Raw genomic sequence first — 19,146 nt, 5'->3', positions numbered from 1 at the left:
GTTTGGTTGCTATCGTACGTGGCAGAAAATTAAAGGCTGAGACGTGATTGGTACTGGCTTGGCTTAGCCCAGCCAGGACCCTGCATCGCGCAGTCTAGGATGGTGGCAGACATGGCTGTTCTCATTCAATAAAGGGGCAGGCCATAAACCGGATGCTTACTGGGTAGAAGTAGAAAGTTAAGCATTAATAAAAACAAACTTTGCTTTGAATTTAGTCAGCTGTAATCAATACTGAAATTCGAAACAGCGCCAAAAGATGGGACAAGGAAACGATGAAGGCACTGACTAACCAACAATTAGTCAGCGCCTTGTGTCGTCGTTTTCTTGTCCCGTCTTTTCACACTGTTTCGAATTTCAATATGCACCACCAACTAGCCCAAACGACCGTTCTAACGCAGTGTAATCAATAGTCCCATAAATCTGGGCTTAACGCTGTAGCTTTTTTAACCTAAAATGTGGGTGACCAAGAGACGAAAAAAGGTATCATCTGTATTGAAAGCTTGTTGAAGCTACATTAGCAGGCATTACATGCACTAGTATGTATTCTGCACTGAAACAATACATGACAATGTAAAGCAGGTAGTGTTAGTGGTACTGCGTTCATTACTGTGCTGAGACTAGGTTTCAGTATTGTTTCTAAAGTACATATTTATGACATAATTTTTTTGTTTAGTGTGATGATCTAGCCGTGGCGGCGCCATCCATGGCTCAAGGGGACGGTATGGGCCCTGAGGAGTGTGCGGAGCTGAGGAGGCTCCAGGATAAGGTCGCAGCACTTGAGGCGGCCCTCCTTGAGCAGCAGGAGGGGCACAAAAAAGAAGTTGCTGCTCTGGAGGAGCAGGTCCGAGAGCAGCGATGCCGGGCGGACAGACTGTGCGATGCCCTCTTGGAAAGGATAGGTAAGTGGCAGCCATTCTCAAATGATTGTCATGCTTATAAGTAGACATTTAAAATGTTATTCTTTAAAATACTACAAAAAACATAGTGAAGTAGCGTGGTAACGACGGGACAAAAGTAGAGACCACTCGGGACTACCGGTAGACCTCTGTGCTCTCTTAACCATGTTTCAATGTTCGAACCACCTATCCCACATTTACTTGTGACTACAAAAAATTTTGTGACTTCTGCAGAAATCGCTCGGGACGCTGTTGGGCCGGACGTGGTGGCAGAATTTTCACTGCCCGACAACGAGCCCACAGGTTAGTTTGACTTCCCTTTATTTTGGAGACATTTTATTCATTGTAGTCTTTCTATCTTGCTTATATTTCCTTTGCTTAATTTGCAGTTCGCAGTTCGACACCAACTGCACAAACACAAGGTAATGAGTGACAATGTTTCTGTGCTTGTCAGTCCTATATTGTAAGAGAAGAAATTCTTAAAACTCACACCTCAGCTTGTAGTTCAGTTTTGATAAATAAGCACAAGATGATGCAAGCCAAGATAAAGGACAACATTCTGGACAAGGGCCAACCAGTTTAGTCAGAGAACAATGTTGCCTGCAAAACAATACTGAAGTGCTGCTTAGGGCTACCGAACATCCAAATTATGTCGGCTGGTATCTTGCACATGTAAAAGAAAAAATGCTCTCACATCTCGAATCAGCATGAAAACGTGCCTGTTATGTAAGCCTCAAACCTAATATCATTCTCTGCTTGCTAATGGGTGAATTTTGGGGTGTAGATACCGTGCAGAGAGAGGGGGGGCTTTCCCGGAACGGCACGGAAGTTTGAAATTAGTAGTGGATTTATTCGGGACCCTTACATGGGTGGGAGCATTTGTTCGGGATTTCATGGTAGTTTATGTCAAGGCCAAGTACCAGGCCTTGCCTTGCAGTGCTTTGCTTGCCCCTGTATTTGGTCCTTCAAGAGTACTCGTGTTATCTTCTCGCTCAAATGCGGGCTGAGGTAATGAGATTGAATTGCTAAGCATTCCAAAGAAGGTGAGAACTGTGTGAGCAAGCCCATTTCTTAGTGCTAATGCAATGGTTTTTCTTCTTTTATTTTTAAACTTTTTGTTTTCGTATGTGGGCCAGATATCAAATGAGTGTACGTGGCTTGTTAGAAGGTTTGTGCCATACAATACATCGACAAGTTGTTGCCAGGGCAGTGTGGTATGTTGGGCAAGTTATGTTTTCACCTTAAATAAGTTGGGTAGAATCTGCCCAAAAGTGAATATGTAGGAGGCACCTAGCTGCAGAGCTTACAGTCTTAAAGCATCCTTGGAACGGTTTTCTTTCATTCGGTAGTTTCTGTTGCAGAAACAGACACAAAAAGAATGATCAAGATCTGTGCAGAAATAAGGGAGCTATTCAATCTGTAGATTTAAAAAACAAGCAAATGAATTGCAGCCCTCTTCTAAAAAATTTGGGGACTGCTGCTTGCTTTTCTACTGTCCCCGGTGGCGTGTGGCAGTACCAGTGATTGTGAAACATGAGAAGTTCTGGAAGTTTATACCCACAATGTCCTGACTTGGGAAGCTCCTTTTTATGCTTGACGGCAATATTGACAGCACTATGCCGACAAGAGAGAACAAGTAACCAGAGGCTGGCATATTCACGTGCTGGCTCTGAATTGGTTTTTTTTTGCTAGGCTTATTTCTCTGAACTCCCTACCACCCCTCAAGCTATTTTGGGCTAACTGGGCTTCTATTTATAGGAAGACCTATTTTGAGCTTGTCCTCTGAGTGCTGCTTTAATTCAAAGTGCAAAGCTGAGTTCTATGCTGAGGTTTCACGTGACATGACAATTCTTGCAAGCTCATAGAAAGGCAAAAAACTCGCACACCGTGGTTAAAAAAAATGAAAGCGCACACAGAAAAAAAAGTTTGGTGGGGTTACAACTACCAACCTTCAAAACAAATCGGGTGCGTTACACTAATTTGATTCTGGCGATAGAAGATGCTTTAAAAATTCAGTGTATGAAGCCAAGGGGTCAACACATATTTTCAGGTGTGTATTTTTTGTCATATTAGAGAAGTTCTGGCAGTGATAGCACTTGTCAAGCACCAATCTTTACAGACAGGCCCCATCATCCTAGCGCTATAACAGTGTAGCCAGAGCTTGCTGTATAGAAAGTGATTGCAGATTTGCAATCCTCCTTATGCAAACCAACGTAGCCATGAATGGGAAGCGTCACTAGTATTGCAGTTGTCTTGGGTAATAGGTTTCTACCTCAAATAGCTTGGTTGACTTGGTCTCAAGACAGCCGACTACTGCTATAGAAAAAAGGATTGTTTTTAGGGGAATGGAATTGAGTTCCCCATTCCTAAAGCATGTCCCCTAACTTCAAGATATACTGAACTGGCGTACACTTTGTGATGTTACCATCTGCACCACTTCTGGCATCAATGCTGGTATATGCCGAGAGTGGACATCCATGTAAAACTAGTAGATGGGCAAGTTCTCGTGTATGCACCTTGGGTAAGTGTGCAGACACCGAGTGATGCTTAATCGGTTCATTGCAACATGCGGTGGAAAAGCACACAAGCTCTCGGACCGAGCAAGCCCCCTATTACTATCTCCATTTATTTTCTTTTTTGAGTCGATAATCTAGTTTTTATGGTTACTTTAAAGAATACGAAATAAAGCATTCCTTGTTTAGGCCTTTTTGGTCAATACAGTGGCATGTATAAAATACTGGGAGCTCGGCCAATCATAAAGTCCCTGTTGGTGTTGCCATATCTCGAGGCATCAGGTGTGGCATAGCCAGTGCCACATTTTATTGTGTTTTACCTAATTATAATTGAATAGCTTTTATTATTTCTGCACTGATTATTGGGTGGGGAGGGGGGGTGAGCACATGAAGGAGACTGTCCCTTGCTGGGCAGAGACAGTTCATCAGACCTCTTTGTCTTGCGGCAAAGTGTGCATGTCCAGACAGGGGTGTTGCATGAACATGTCTTACCATTGCTGCACATGTGGGGGCTTGGACGCACTTCTGTTTGTGAACCACTAGTATATACTCATTGCATTATTAAATGAAACTAGTTTAAAGTCAGAACTGAGGGTGCTATATGTTCCATTTATATTTTGTGCGGTTTTTGACCTAGAAAACCAGTATTCATTGAGCAGTAATTATTCCTAACAATAGCTAATACATTTATTGCACATCAAGGCATGATAGTTTCATTTAGCAAGGCATGATAGCCTTGCGAAATTTTTATTTGAGCCAAGTTTTTCTCATTGTCTACCATCAGTTATTGGAATGCATTGGTTGCTGTGGCAACCTTCATCACTGCCCTTGATCCCTCTCCATGTGGCAGAAAAATTTCGCATACCACAAGCTCACTGTATTCATAGTATTTACCTACATGGGGAACTGTTACGAGCTTGTGTGCATGCATGTCATACAGGTGACATGTAGATTGGATCCTTCATATTTCGCGTACCAATGCATATGGAACTGTTCTATGTACAGAGCCCGGCCCGTACGACGTCCTTGCCAGCTGCTCCTTTGAAGGCAAGTTCCTCTATAGCTGTTTTCAGTTTGTGCTGCATATTCTGTGCCTTGCAGTCTGGTATTTTTTTGCGCCATTTGTGTCATCTTTCATGTATTGGCTTAGATGGTTACGAGGAGAACTTCTTTTTAGAGGTTAAGAGTGCATCGATGTTCTGAAAAGCCACTGTACATTATTGCTGCTCACCAGGTCTAGAAATAATGCTTTGGCGTGTATGAAGAGTCTTTTTTGAGGCAAATCGCCAATCGCTGCAGTTTGCACGATAATTAGAAAAATGAAGCCGACTGGATACGGCAGCGAAACAGTATTTGAAAGCAAAAGCCTTAAGTGTCTTAGCTATCTGCTGATGCTGCTGGAAATGGAACAAAGTGTTTTTTTTTCTTGCACATACCTGCTGGGGGGATGGCTATGAATCGGGAGCTTTGAGGGGCTAATGTTGCTTGCAGGTCACTGGAAGGAGCATTGGCCACTGAGTTACATTTATTTTATGTGAGCATAATTAGTAGTTGCTTGGCGTTTAGTTTCTTTTCGATTAATCTAGGAGCATGTTAATTGATGACTTTTAAATTTCAGGGGAGGACGTCATCCTGACAGCTGGCCACAGTGCGGCGTCATGGAGTGAGCGGAGTGAGCGAGGTTAGTCCTAGTTTCTGCCTTTTCTGTTTTATATTTTTGTTACAGTTTGAAGTTGAAAAACTGTCTTTACTGTATGAGCAGTGTCTTAAAACTTCCCCACTTACAGAGTAAAGTGGTAATGGCATGATGAATGAGAATTGTTACCCAGCATTACTGGCACGCTACAGTGCAACCCTTTCTCGTGACAGTGGACAAGCCAGTTGTACTGCCTGTTGTTTAGTTTGCTTTAACGAGTGTTTTTTCGAACAGAGTCCAGGGAAGCAACAGTTTCTTTGGCGCCTGCCAGTTTCATGCACGATTACATGAGCGTACTAGGGCAAGTCGAACATCTGGGATGAGCTTAATGCAAAAGTTGTATCATGCACATTAGTCACCGCATCACGCTGACAGGCATTTCCCTAGAGTGTGCAGCCATCATTATAAGGCATTGAAATGAAAATGTGGAACTTTGTGCTCATTGTTGTGGGTTGCAAGGACAGGTGTTTTTTGTACGCTGGACAAATCAAAAACTTATGCAGAAATAAAATGGGCAGGGTCCCAGCTTCCACCGCAAAGTATACATTACATGATGTGGTATGTGATTGCTCTTGCAGACTAGAGGAAATTAGCTAATTAGCTGCTGGGGAGAGCTAAGAAGGAGAGGGTCACATTTTCAGGCACAAAGGCGGGAAGGGGTGCAGCCGACCAAGAGAGCAAACCAAATGCAGGGGGTGAGGGGGTTGTTATTCAGTTTTGAGGAAAACACAAAAAGAAATGGATAGGGGTATTATTGAGCTCATCAGAAAGTTAATGTGCATGCAACCGAGTCCTTGGGAAGGGGAGTGGGACCCGCCGCGGTGGCTCAGTGGCTAAGGCGTTTCGCTGCTAAGAACAAGGTCGAGAGTTCGATTCCCGGCTGCGGCGGCCACTGTTCTAATGGAGGCGAAAAGCAAAAACGCGCGTGTGTACGAGATTTCGGCACACGATAAAGATTCTCAGGTGGTCAAAATTAATCAGGAGCCCTCCACTGCGGCGAGCCTCATCGCCTGCGTTGCGTCGGCGGTTAACCCCTACAATCAATCAATCAAGGGGGGTGGGGGATTGAAGGGGTATCAAGAAGAGTGAAAGGAACAGAAGAGGGAGGAGAGAGGAGTGCAGTTATGTCTTGATCACCACATCGGCAGAGGCCTACAAATGCAGGGGGCACAGCGTCATTAGGGAACTACCAAAGCACGTGAATAATGTTTGGAGGCCACAGGTGGCTGCCCCTGTTTTACCTTTCCTTCAGGTTCACCACTGTTGAAGCATGTCATGGTTACACCAGTACATTTTGCCAGGCCAGCCGTGTGTTATGTGTGATAGCTTGTTGTGCTCGCACATTCTCTTCCACAAGGACAATCAGATTTGCTCAGTTGCACCAATGTGGTGTGCCAGCAGTGGGTGTACTGGGAGGCAGTGTTCGTAGGTATCGCTTTTGTAGATGATGTGCTGGTATAGTTAGATGTACCTGTGTTGAAATTTTCTATGCCAATCCTAAGCCTTCGCAACCACAAATAATTTAAAAAATAAGCTTTATCTTTCAATTTGACACAAATATTTTCTATTTTTGCAGACTGTACTTAGTTTTGAAAAGCATGCTATGATACCCCCTAATTTTCAGACCGAGCTGCTGTTGCGGCCAAGGCTGTGGCATCAGGCAGTCATCTGCATGATGGTGGTGAGCCATAATTTCTGCATTTTTGTGCATCTTTTGATTACTTCCTTGTTTAAAAAAAAATCAGTCCGCTTTGCTGGAAAAGCTTCTACATTCAAAAATTGTTCTTGCATAGACAAGCAAGACGTGATATTGATACATTACGTTTTGCTTGGCCTCAAATATGCTTTTACTGCGTGGATAAAGGTAGAACATGGCAGTAACAAAAGTTTTATGCTGGGCTTTGTAACCAGTGTAGGAGCAAAGCTGCCTAATACATTCTTGCATTTGTTTTGTCATGTAATTCTTTGATGGATTCAGCTTTTACGTTGTATATTTGCTTGATTCCTGCTTCCTTTTGGATGACAGCTGCTTCATGTCACTTCTGTACAGCCAGCAGGCTTTTTAGGAGTGGTAAATTAAGGAGACTTGCTCTAATTTAAGTGCCGCAGGCAAAAATGTGAGGTATAACTTGTCTATCTAGGAAACCATTGTCTGCTGGCAGCGCACTGCCTTGTCTTTTATGTGGGGTGAGTGCTAGGGCTGACATACTACTGCAGCACTAATGCAATGTGTATTGCACCAGACAGACATAATCCAGTAGCTGAAACATTCTACTTTGAAGATGCAAATGTGCAGTGTGGTCCACTGTTAAAGGGAATTGAGTGTGTGGCAACTGCGCTCTACGAAGCGCCGATGCTGAGAAATGGCGAGTTTCGGCAGGAGCAAACACCTGCGCACTGATCCCACTAGGCAGGAGCAGTCGCGCATCATCTGCTACGTATGTGTTATCTAAACTTGTTATAAATTGAGTGCACAGTAATGGTTTGGCCTAGATCTTCGTTCTATGGCACATGTGAGGTAAAAAAATTGTAAGGCACACAGAATCACAGAAAATTGGGGCACAAGGCGGGCAGCACAGGCTGGAAAGGAAAACAGGAGCCGCCAAATGAGAGCTGGTAGAGAAGGCGACAGTGGAATGTTCTGGACATGCCTTGTATATGTCGCTGCGTGGGCATTAGACCCTAATGACCAGTGAGGAAGGCCGAGAAAGTATGCAATGGCAGATGGGGCTAAAGCAGCTTGAAATGCTGCTTATTGTAATTGCCATTGCAAGGAAGTGGCAGCTACAGAAGCTCCATGAGAGCAACATGCAAGTTTAACAGTAGATTAGCAGAACGTCCAACTAAGCCCTCATTTTCACAATGTTAAGAAGTTCCCCCGTAATTTTTCTTGGTTTAAGTACTAATACAATTTGTAAAAGGAAGAGACATTTCACACAATGCATGGTGTAAAAGAAATTCGAATCTGGAATTTGCCCACGGCCAATGAAGTTCTGTTGATGTCAACAGCAGTGCATGTTCTGACCAACATTTAAGATCAGCCAGACAGTGCAGTGCTTTTCCCTAGCTGTGCACTCCAGAGTTCGTGTGTTGTCATTATGAAATGTGTCATTGGTGTCCTTTTTTCTTCAGGTACCAGTGCTGAAGCAGTGGGACTGCCTGCCGCCAGCAGGACAGCCTCAGTTGAGCGGCAGCAGGAGAGCCTGCCACCACTGTTTGCAGTTAAAGATGGCGAGGTGTGTATATGCTGAGGAGCGTAGTCCATCAGTTGAAAACATGATTTCAGCCACGCACAATGAAGGCCTGGTCTTGAACCGCATGAGCCTCAGTACGCATGTGCTCTTTGTCGAATGCTTACGTGACTTTTATTTGGAAATTAGGCATTTTTGTTCTCCTCCGGCACGCATTTTTTACTAGTAAAATGATTGTACCATACCATCTTTCATGGAATTTTATTTTAAAGCTTAAAGGAGTACTGACAGGAAATTTCAAAGCTGAGATAACTATGTAAAACGCTTCCTTTTTATCAGGAGATATCTCCCAGCAAGTTTCAACAGCAACCGTTCAGCGAAACATATTTGAAATCCATTTTAATCTTCGCCCTCACGAGAATGCCCAGAGCGGCCCGGCATGACATCATGTGCTACTTGCCCCAAACTGCTGACGTCGGGGCTCCCGTGACGAAGCCGACGCGCTGGCGGTGGTTGGCGCGCGCTGCTCAGGCGTGTGTACACATCATGGTTTTGGGACTGACGTCATGCTGCCCGGTCCTGTGGGGACGGCGAAAACCTTGTCCGGTCTGGGCGCGCGCGTGCGCTCGCTCGCGCGTGCTTCCAGAGAGGCAGCGATGCGCAAGAATGGTGACGTCATGTGATACATCCTGCCATGGCGGCCGCTCGGCGTTTTTCAGTCTAAACCGAAACTGGTACGAATAAACGACGCCGTAAATGAATGTTTACGCTTCGCTCGACCGTATAATCTGTCATTCTATGATTAGTGAGCTGGTAGGCACGCATAGCAGCGAAAAAAATTTAACACGAAAATTTCGTGTCAGTACTCCTTTAAGCAGACATGCTGAACGGGTGTAAAAATGAACAGGTACAATTAAGTTGAATAAAATATGTGCATTTAAATATGTGTAGTATTTCCTGAATGACTGGGAATTCAGTGCTGCCACTTTTTAGTACATTTGGAAACTGCACCACGACTAGAATATATGCTTACAGACAAAAAACAGTGCAGGGTAATTGTGTTGTACACATGTGTAAATAATACATGCGAATTTTAGTCTCTGGGCAATTGCAAAAAAGAAATTGCTGTTGTGCTCCTTTTAAATAAAATAGCTCACATTTATTTTTGATCAACTGATGGCCCAGCAAATGCAAGTAATGCATTATTGCGAAATCATAATTTCTATCAGATAATCAGAGGCATTTACTATCAGTTAATTTTTACTCTTCTTCCTATGAGAAGAAACATCCTCCTCTCGGGAGAAGAGAAGGATCATTCCTTTACCAGTGTAGAAGACCATGGGATTGAGTAGTGCTGTAGCGTATTTAGGAGCGATGTTAATCCACTTACCTCTAATGTCACTCCCTTCCTCCTCTTAAAGGACAACTGCACTCAAAATTTCGACCCCTTGAAAACTTAAGACTTCAAGCTAGAAAATATTAAAACTGATATAGGTGTATCTACGGCGTGAAGGGCCATAAAAAAATCTGGGATTTTGGAACGCACTGAGATGAGCACAGTCATTACGGCCCAAGCCGGCCTGCTGGAGCAAACCTGTGCACAACTTTTCACGCTTACACCAGCCCTATGAGAAGAAGCACGCCCAGCGGAGCTCAATCAGTTCTACTGGCTGGCCGCAATGTCACTTCCATTTCATGGCTGTTTTGCGTGTTTCGCTGGCAGATGCAGCATTGCCTGCGACAGAGCTATTTTAAACATTTGTAACTAACATTTGTAACTGATTAACTACGCATTGCATGGGACTACCAGTCATGTCCCTGTTGGTATGGTGGTACGTACTGTACTTTCACAGTAAATTTGGCTGAGGTAAAATTTGAGTGCAGTTGGCTTTTAAGGAGGGACTCTGCGAAGTAGGGACATCGCTAACTCACCAAATAAAAAAGAAGTTAGCTCACTTCTGTGTGCAGGGGCTACACACTATTTCAACAAATGGCACAACTTGAAGCTGTATATGCAAGTGAGTTCACCTTACTGACATTTCTTTAAACGCAATTTAGAAGTTAGTGAAAGGAGGGATTTTTTTTTTGCGAAACGGGTGACAGTGGAGACGTTAAAGATTGTGACAGACTTACCACTAATCGTGCTGAAAATGCAAATGAGCGATGTGGGGCACTGTCTTAAAAGGACTATGCAGAGAAAACACAAGTTTGGTTCATTCGAAAGCCTGCCGTGTTAGAATCGTGCTGACACCACGTTTAACGCACACTTCGCTCAAGTAAGCTATATAATTTGGAAAAAGGGAATGGCTGCGCGACTCACAGCTCATTTGCCACAACAGAACATACGATGTAATATGCACAGCTGAGTGTTTGGCTGAGGCCAGCAAAAGCAAATGCAAGTTAGGCAGGGAAATATAAGCTTGCAGAACGAGCTAGTTGTGCTTAAATGTACTGCGTACTCATCTTATAGCAGTAAGAATGGTGGGGCAGACAATGGAACTTATGAAAGTACATGCGAACATAGAATCGCCAGTGCTACTGCTGTTGGTACTGCACGCACTATGTTATAGCTCCCCAGCAGCCTGGCACTTTGGGGTTGTCTCAAACTGCATTGGCCGACTGGTATAAGCGATGGTGTTTTACGCGACCCTGTTTGTTGAGCATACCGAGCGTTTTACGCTGTGATTACTTCTAGCTGTAGAAAAAACTAGCCAGGTGCAAATACAGTCATAAGCAAAATGAGAGCACACAGTAGGCTAGATTTTGAGAGTAGAGGGTGGCGCAACGAACGGGACGACGCGAAGATGAGAAACAGAAGCGCTTACTAACAAACAAAGGATTTATTGCATCGGGATACATGCTGGTCGACCACAAAAAACAAGAAAGAAAGAAGAAGGGGTAGGGGAGAAGGAACAAGGGAAAGCAGCACCAAATTGGTTGATAAAAAATGCACAGCAATGGTGACAGGAGACACGTGTCAAGTTCTGAGATAGTGAATCCCTTTTTTGATGAGCGAGATGTCCGGTGGGCTAATACAAACTTCACCGCGCTGAGAAATGCAAAACACCTCATAAATCTTGCGTGCCTTCTGCTCCCGATAACAGCCCAATACACCGCATTTTTCAAGCAAAAGTGTGCAGCCACAACTTTTGCAGTGCGCAGGAAGGTGCCCGCCAACAGACCCATTCAGTGCTTCAGCGTGTTCACGCAAGCGGTCATTAATGCAACGGCCTCTGTCTGGCCTATGTAGCACCTTTTGCAACTGAGTGGGATGCTGTACAGCACTTGAGATTCGCATTCAACATAAGGCCAAGCATGTTTCTTTTTGCAGGTCTTGGCTGGACTGGGCTTGCAACTAACTCTTCTGCACAGGCGTCGATCGGCGCAGTGAAAACAACGCAAACGGCGGCTCTTCAAACTACTTTCTTGATATTGTGTGACATCTTATGTAGTATCGGCCGGAAAAGTAACCGGACCACTGCTCAGGCAGCCGGAGCGGCTGCTGGGGTGCACCGCGGCGCTGTTATCTCGCTGCGCTCGCTCACGACGAGAGTGCCACGCTTGACGCCAAACTTCCCCTCGCCCTCGCCCGGGTGCTTGACGCTTGACAAACAATCGCATGAGGGCCCAGCATCCGCTCCGGCTGCCTGAGCAGTGGTCCGGTTACTTTTCCGGCCGATACTACATAAGATGTCACACAATATCAAGAAAGTAGTTGGAAGAGCCGGCGTTTGCGTTGTTTTCACTGCGCCGATCGACGCATGTGCAGAAGAGTTAGTTGCAAGCCCAGTCCAGCCAAGACCTGCAAAAAGAAACATGCTTGGCCTTATGTTGAATGCGAATCTCAAGTGCTGTACAGCATCCCACTCAGTTGCAAAAGGTGCTACATAGGCCAGACAGAGGCCGTTGCATTAATGACCGCTTGCGTGAACACGCTGAAGCACTGAATGGGTCTGTTGGCGGGCACCTTCCTGCGCACTGCAAAAGTTGTGGCTGCACACTTTTGCTTGAAAAATGCGGTGTATTGGGCTGTTATCGGGAGCAGAAGGCACGCAAGATTTATGAGGTGTTTTGCATTTCTCAGCGCGGTGAAGTTTGTATTAGCCCACCGGACATCTCGCTCATCAAAAAAGGGATTCACTATCTCAGAACTTGACACGTGTCTCCTGTCACCATTGCTGTGCATTTTTTATCAACCAATTTGGTGCTGCTTTCCCTTGTTCCTTCTCCCCTACCCCTTCTTCTTTCTTTCTTGTTTTTTGTGGTCGACCAGCATGTATCCCGATGCAATAAATCCTTTGTTTGTTAGTAAGCGCTTCTGTTTCTCATCTTCGCGTCGTCCCGTTCGTTGCGCCGCCCTCTACTCTCAAATTTATGTACCAACCAGCTCAAGCTTCAACTCTTCTGAGGTAAACTGGATGTTCCTACAGTCCACTGCAGACTACATGGCATACCAACATTTACTTGAAGACCTGTCTGTTACGTCATTGAAGACGTCACAAAACGTGATTGGGCAGAAGAATCAAAATTTTAGATTTCATGGATTAATTCATGGTTGAATAAAGCATCATTTGCTGCTAACCAAGTAAGTGCTCAAGGCACTAAAACACCAAATCTTTCCAATAAAACAAAGTTGTATTTTATCTGCGTGGTTCCTTGAAGACTGCATCTCCAAAGCTGCCGGTATTACTTAAATTCAGTTTATTCTATGTTAACCAATTTCTGTTGTTGACTTCCTGCAACCTATTTCCAAGCCTGCCGGTAATAGCTCCTGGTAGATTTCGCCCAAATTTGGGAATAGCCTTTGTTCCTATGTTGTGTGTATTTTGTTGTTACAGGTTCACCTTGGGTCCGGCCACCTAGTCAAAGAAGCCAAGTTCGGCTACATCATGGCTAGTCGGGCACCGGCACGTGTGGCTCGGGAGCTGGCCCGCAATTTTTGGTCAGCCAAGGAGCTGCAGGCTCGGACGTTGACTGGCCAGTCCCACCGCCAGGAGCCGGGCGGAGTGGCCTCTCTGCCAGCTACGCCAACAAAAGTGGAGGCTATAATGTGTAAGGGGGCATTTTGAAGGAGGTAAGGTTGATCTGCATCAGTGAAATGTTACCATGCAGGCAGTGCAGTTATGTAGCAAGCTGGTTTGACCCTATCAGGTGGCCCAAAACTACCATACCATTCCGAGTAGGTGCCCCCCTGCATGCAAGTCGAGATCACTGGCAGAGTGCGGAGGGTGCTCTATCCCAAAACGACACAAAAATTCACGATGGTGGCGGCAACGATCCCTCGCCAGGAAAAAGACGGAATCCACATTCACCTAACATTTTGCCAACGAGTGTTAGTCATCAATCTCAAAAATAGAAAAAAATCCTCTGAGTCAGTCTCAGAGAAAAGTTTTCAGAATTCAGCTTGAAGTCTGCCCTGTTCTCCTGGTGTCCTGGCTCCAACATCTGCAAGTCCTCCATGCAGGTCGCCTTCCCCCGGGCCATACAGTGCATTCTTATGGCACAGCCCCTGAAAAACCATGCCGCGGTATCCTCGGGTACAGCAGCCCATGCCCCAGCAACAAAATCGAACATATGCTATTGGGCTGCTAACCACAGTTGGATTGGATTATAGACTGAACGTCACATGCCAATGTTGCCTGTATGCAGTGTAGCTCGGGGTGTGGACACTATAGGGCAAAGGGAGAATCCCACAACAGCACGGAAATTTGAAATTAGCTGTTGATTAAGGGGAGAAGGGCTTTGATGGAAGGGGGGGGGCTTGCTTGTTTGGGATCTTGCGGGAGGTGTCACATGCCACCAGCATGCCCTCCAACATTTTGCACAACCTTGTGCTAAATGTGAGATTATACACCCGAGATAATTTACATGAAAAAAAAACAAGCTCTGCTTGCTCATTTCTTTACTATGAAAAAGAAAATCAAAACAAGCAACATACAGTTTGCGTTCAATCAATTTGGTTTGTTTGTGGTTTCGCTTTATCGAAGCCTAATGGTACGAACTGCAGAAAATATGAAATGCAGATCACTGACCAAGTAACAACATAAAAATTGATGTTTGGGAGCAGTGCGGCTAGTTTTACGCAATGAACTTGAAAGCACCGATTTGTGTGGCCTTCAGTGATCTTGTCAGAGTTTTGGCATCTCTGGGGAACTTGCAGCCACCAGTCCTATTGATTTTCTGTAGTTCAGTCTGGATAACCAAGACTTCCAAATGAAGGCATGCTTATACGTTGTGCTCTATGGACAGAATCTGGGCAACATCCCAGTTTATCTTGCGCCCTGTTTTTTTTGCTTGCTCAGTGGTGGCATTGGTAACCACTTTCTCTTTTTGGAATGGCAGTGCAGGGAGAGTAAATTCCTGTTTTTAATGAAGCTTTCTGAGAGCGAAGGGAATTTTATGTCCTGAGGACTTTGTATAAAGTTTTGTGTATGTGCCTCGGGTGTGCCTGTCTTGACAGTGTCCTACCCTATCACCAGAGTCCTTCAATGCTTCTTTGGTCATGAAACTTCCAGCCAAGTTTTGTACGGGGACAGATGCTATCGGCGAGGGGCACCACAGATCAGAGGGCATCGGGCTCGGCCGCCGCTGCTCTGTAGCCAGTCCGGCAGGCAGGAATGCAGTAGCAGCATGTCTGTTTACGCCAAATGTTTTCGTCACTCACAAAATGACAAGTCCATTTCAGCAGTCCACGACGCATGAAGCGAAAGCGCACTGCTGACAAGGCGTCGAGCGTCCGTTCCCTGCCAAACGCACTCTGACCATTTCCCCTGCTGCCCTGCCCTCCGATCAACACCAGTGCCGTGGTGCAGCCTCCCTGGGCAGCGCACGGAGCTCTCCCACAGCGTGACGGCACAGTTTCATGACCAGAAAAGCATTTAAGGACTCTGCTATCACTATAAATGTCAGTTTAGTACAACAACCACCGTGGTTGCTCAGCGGCTAAGACGTGCTGCTCAGCCCAAGGATATGGATGCGATTCGCGACCTTGGCAGTTGCTTTTTTGATAGAGGTGAAAAGCAATAATGCCTCTGTGTTTGAAATTTCGGCGCACGTTACGGATCCCCAGGTGGTCAAAATTATCCGGACTCCTCAAGTATGGCGCTCCTCATCGCTTGTGTAGCATTGGCATGTTAAACCTCAATCTCTCAGTTAGTGCAAAGTCTCACAAGTGGGTCAGCAAACTGGCTGTGTAACTGGACAGTCCCTAAATGCTTCACGTTTTGTTGTGAGCACCACAAGGTTTTGCAAATGCTTGTGAGACATTTTGATCTGCGTTCATTTTCAAATCCAGTACTAGTGGTTCAACTACAGAGTATCTGGTGCCGTTTTGCAGGTGCCGTGCAAAAGGTGGTACACGATAATCCGTGTGATGAGCCACCCGCGAAGAGGATCGCACGGGGACGGAAGGCCCTGCGGGACCTCTTCGCTGAAAGGGGCAGGCTCATGCGCCTGAAAACGCCTGGCGTGCCTGCCGTTGCCGTGCCTGCCGTAGACGTGCCTGCCGTTGCCGTGCCTGCCGAAGAAACTGAAGAGGGTGCTCTTCCAGCTGCCAGTGCTTAATAAAGCAGCATAGATCACCTCTCGGACAACTAAAGCGGAGAGTTGGGCGAGCTGGTTACTGACTAATGAACTCATACTTCTAGCGAACTTTAACACAGGATGAAGAAAGAAAAAACGAAACACACGCTAGACTTCAACTGGGTTTATGCAAAAGGGAACAGAAAAGCACGCATATATGTACATGATTCGAAAAAACAACCAAACAAGCACGATTCCACGGGAATGAAACACCGCAATGTTCGCACACGCTCTATCACTTTTACACTGAATCACAAACAATGCCTGGTCACATCACAGCGCCTGTTCTTTACCGACAGTTTGCACACCAGTCGCCGATTGCACATGATCAAGGGACACCCCTTCTCTTGATCATAACAAGTTAAAATACTGACAATGCCGCTTTCTCGCTTAAACTGACGATTACCCTGTTTTTTGCCTTTACATTTACCACCACCCCGGGGGTTTTCACGATCAAACCTTCCGCCGCATAACCTCAGAGGGCCTCAGTCTCTCGTTGGATGCGGTGATTAGAAATCTCCGACCATCTCCACTAACGCGAAACCTGGTGAGAGGCGAAGCATACAGTGTATAGGTGTATTCTTGGTGGCGCCTTGGCATTTTTGCAAACGGAGATGAAACCGTTGTGGGGTAGAGGTATACAGCTTTGCTGTAAGTGTATGTTGCCTTAAAAGCACGAAACTCTCTAGCGCGAGGCGTAAACGAGTTTCCCGCTGTTTTTTAGTAGGCGTTGCGTTCTAGAGAGAGACGTAAACAAGTTTCCCGGTGTTTTAGTATCGTGACTACACAAGACGACGATTAAAACGACGTTGCAGACGCCACCACCACCAACCCCTTAGAGGCTTCGCCCCTAAAGCCCTTCCTGCTAGTCTTTCTATCTTTGATGACTCAGTGCTCGTGAAGCGCGTCTCAAATTAAGTAATAATTCCTTTCCAAAACGCTCCCTGGTCGTCAAAAACCGCTATCGCTTCATAAATCTCATGAAGCAAAATTTCTTCTGCAACTCTTCCTTGATTTCTTAGCACAAACGAGCATCGGCAGCATTAGCGGTTCTAGTAAGGCTTGATTATCGCACGAGCGTTGCACATTCATTTAATAATACGGTCACAAACCAGCAGGACGATACAGTTACGTTACAACACTCGCCCAAAGTTTCTGACAATAATTCATTGGCCTGCTTCACCACAGCAAGATTTAGGCATTTACCGTTAGACGTACAAAGCTGGCATGCCAACTGCTCGCTGCTACTTTGCAACAGCGGAGCTGTAGCAGCATCCTTCTGTTCGCGCGGATGTGGCGAGGAGGCAAGGAGCCCACGAGCAGTTGTTGGGAGTGCCGCTTCAAGAAAAAAGTGCGGTTGGGGGGATCCGGGGAATCGAACACGGGAACTTCGCTCCCTCAAACCGGCAACCTTACCATTGGTCCATCTCAGAGGCGCAAGGGGCACGGGTTTACTAGCGGCAAGGTAGAATAACATGTGTAGCCAATTGGAAAGAATAAAGAACGCCTCCCGTATTCGAAATCGAAGCAGGGTCGCCCGTGCTATGAAAGCGGCGTCTATCCGTTTGCGCTACCATCGCACTCGGGTCCATACACAGTTCATTTGCGGTCATAGCGCACGCGTTGGTTGTGGACTTTGGCGTAGTTTCTGGCTTCGGACTTCTACAGTTCTTATTGCGGAATTTAGGGTGGTGAATCGTGGATTATGACAGCGCGACCTGCATTTGTTTGAAGCGCTCATCCTACAGGCGCATTGAGTTTGGGTACCTAGCTTGCTTTAAGAATGGTACTTTGGTTACAGCTGTGCTTGCGGAAAACGTGAAGAGGGCTTTGTGAGCAAGCGACGGTTCCTCCTGAAAATGTGTTTGAACGCTCTAAACGTGGTTGAATCAGTGTATCATTTTTTTTGCTCTGACTCATTGCGCATTATTGGGTGGGTATTGAAACTTAGTGCTGACAAATATAAAACCCTGGTCTTAACACTAAGCTGGAAGAGAGATACTCTTGGAACCTGTATATTAGCACTAGTAAAACAAACTTTATGAGCATAAGTCAGAGAAGGTCACCCCTAGAATTTACCTGCACATTGAATGGCTTCGACATGTCGGGAACAAATTTTCTAAGACTTATAACTTTCACGCATATGTTAAACGGGATGCTCCAATTGAAAACACGCGTACCAAAGCATTCAGACAATGGAGCTTTCTCCGTAGAAAATTTTCGGCAGAAAGGCCTCACGTCAAATTAACAGCATATAAAACGTTCCTAAACCCTTACTCGTGTATGGCAGTATTGTTTGGAACCCATAGCAACAATATATTGTACACAAATTAGAAAATATCAGAATAAGGGACTTCGTTTTATTTACTGTGGGTGATTGATTGTAAGGTTTAACGCACCGACGCAGCGCAGGCACTGCGGCACGCCGTATGCTCCGGATTAAGTTTGACCACATGAGGATCTTTAACCTGCGCCGAAACCTCATACACACCGGCGGTTTTGCTTTTCGCCTCCATCAGAAAAGCATCCACCAAGGCCGAGAACCGAACCGTGTCGTCGTGCTCGGCAGTGTTTTTATTTACAATAAATATTCTAGACACGACAGTGTAACTTCACTGCGCATTCGAGCACGAATTGTAACCGTATCGTGACGTCGTTGTGCTTGCATCTAACCTCCACATCGGAACTGGACAAGGGCCAATCATGGGAAAACATATAAGGCCATGTAATGCCCGTAAAAATACATGTAAGAATTTGTTTCGTAATGCATTGAAACCTGGAACGTATTACCACCCTACGTTATCAATGCCGGAATGGTTGACCGCTTTGTTAAGAAGGCAGAATTGGGGTTCACTTCACCGATGGAACAGTAAAGGCGTCTGGAAAATGTGCACAGGTGCCGTGAAAAGTAAACAGAACACGTCTCGTGAATTTACAACATTTACTTTTCCGGAAACTGCCTGCCTGCATTGGTGTGCTCTTGAATGAGTCCTCCTAAATAGAAACCGATTCTTGTAAACAGGTTATGGCTGTCATAAAGCGACTAAGACACCTGGTTTGTGATGCACACTCGCCTATACCTTTTTATAAAGGCGATAGCAGGCGCAAACAATGTTTTAAGTATGGAAAACAAGCTCTTAATGAGAGTTTTCCGTGTGCTGACAATTCGCGAAACACAAGTAGTCTTGCTGCCGAAATGCTTCATGAGAACCTTGTATTCCCGAATCACGAAAATTGCGCTAAATGGACAAACAGAGCAAGGAAGACCA

The 19,146-nt window shown here is 45.5% G+C and overlaps 2 protein-coding genes across 2 annotated transcripts; both read left to right on the top strand.

The window, feature by feature from the left end:
- The first annotated feature begins 659 nt into the window (after nt 1-659).
- Nucleotides 660-8,356, top strand: LOC144166074 (uncharacterized). Its single transcript, XM_077695729.1, has 7 exons — nt 660-899; nt 1,131-1,199; nt 1,286-1,318; nt 4,415-4,456; nt 5,028-5,090; nt 6,730-6,786; nt 8,238-8,356. Exons 1-7 carry the CDS (start codon nt 704-706, stop codon nt 8,354-8,356), a joined length of 579 nt encoding a protein of 192 aa, XP_077551855.1. The 5' UTR covers nt 660-703.
- Nucleotides 8,357-12,996: 4,640 nt separating this feature from the next.
- Nucleotides 12,997-16,133, top strand: LOC144166148 (uncharacterized). Its single transcript, XM_077695750.1, has 2 exons — nt 12,997-13,348; nt 15,633-16,133. Exons 1-2 carry the CDS (start codon nt 13,186-13,188, stop codon nt 15,857-15,859), a joined length of 390 nt encoding a protein of 129 aa, XP_077551876.1. The 5' UTR covers nt 12,997-13,185; the 3' UTR covers nt 15,860-16,133.
- The last annotated feature ends 3,013 nt before the right edge of the window (nt 16,134-19,146 follow it).

Source organism: Haemaphysalis longicornis, unplaced genomic scaffold (assembly GCF_048455015.1).
Source record: "Haemaphysalis longicornis isolate Haplotype H1 unplaced genomic scaffold, Haemaphysalis longicornis Haplotype H1 scaffold_16, whole genome shotgun sequence".
NCBI classification, from domain to species: domain Eukaryota; kingdom Metazoa; phylum Arthropoda; class Arachnida; order Ixodida; family Ixodidae; genus Haemaphysalis; species Haemaphysalis longicornis.
The sequence above is the reverse complement of the archived record's forward strand: the minus strand, read 5'-3'. Positions and strand labels throughout refer to the sequence as shown.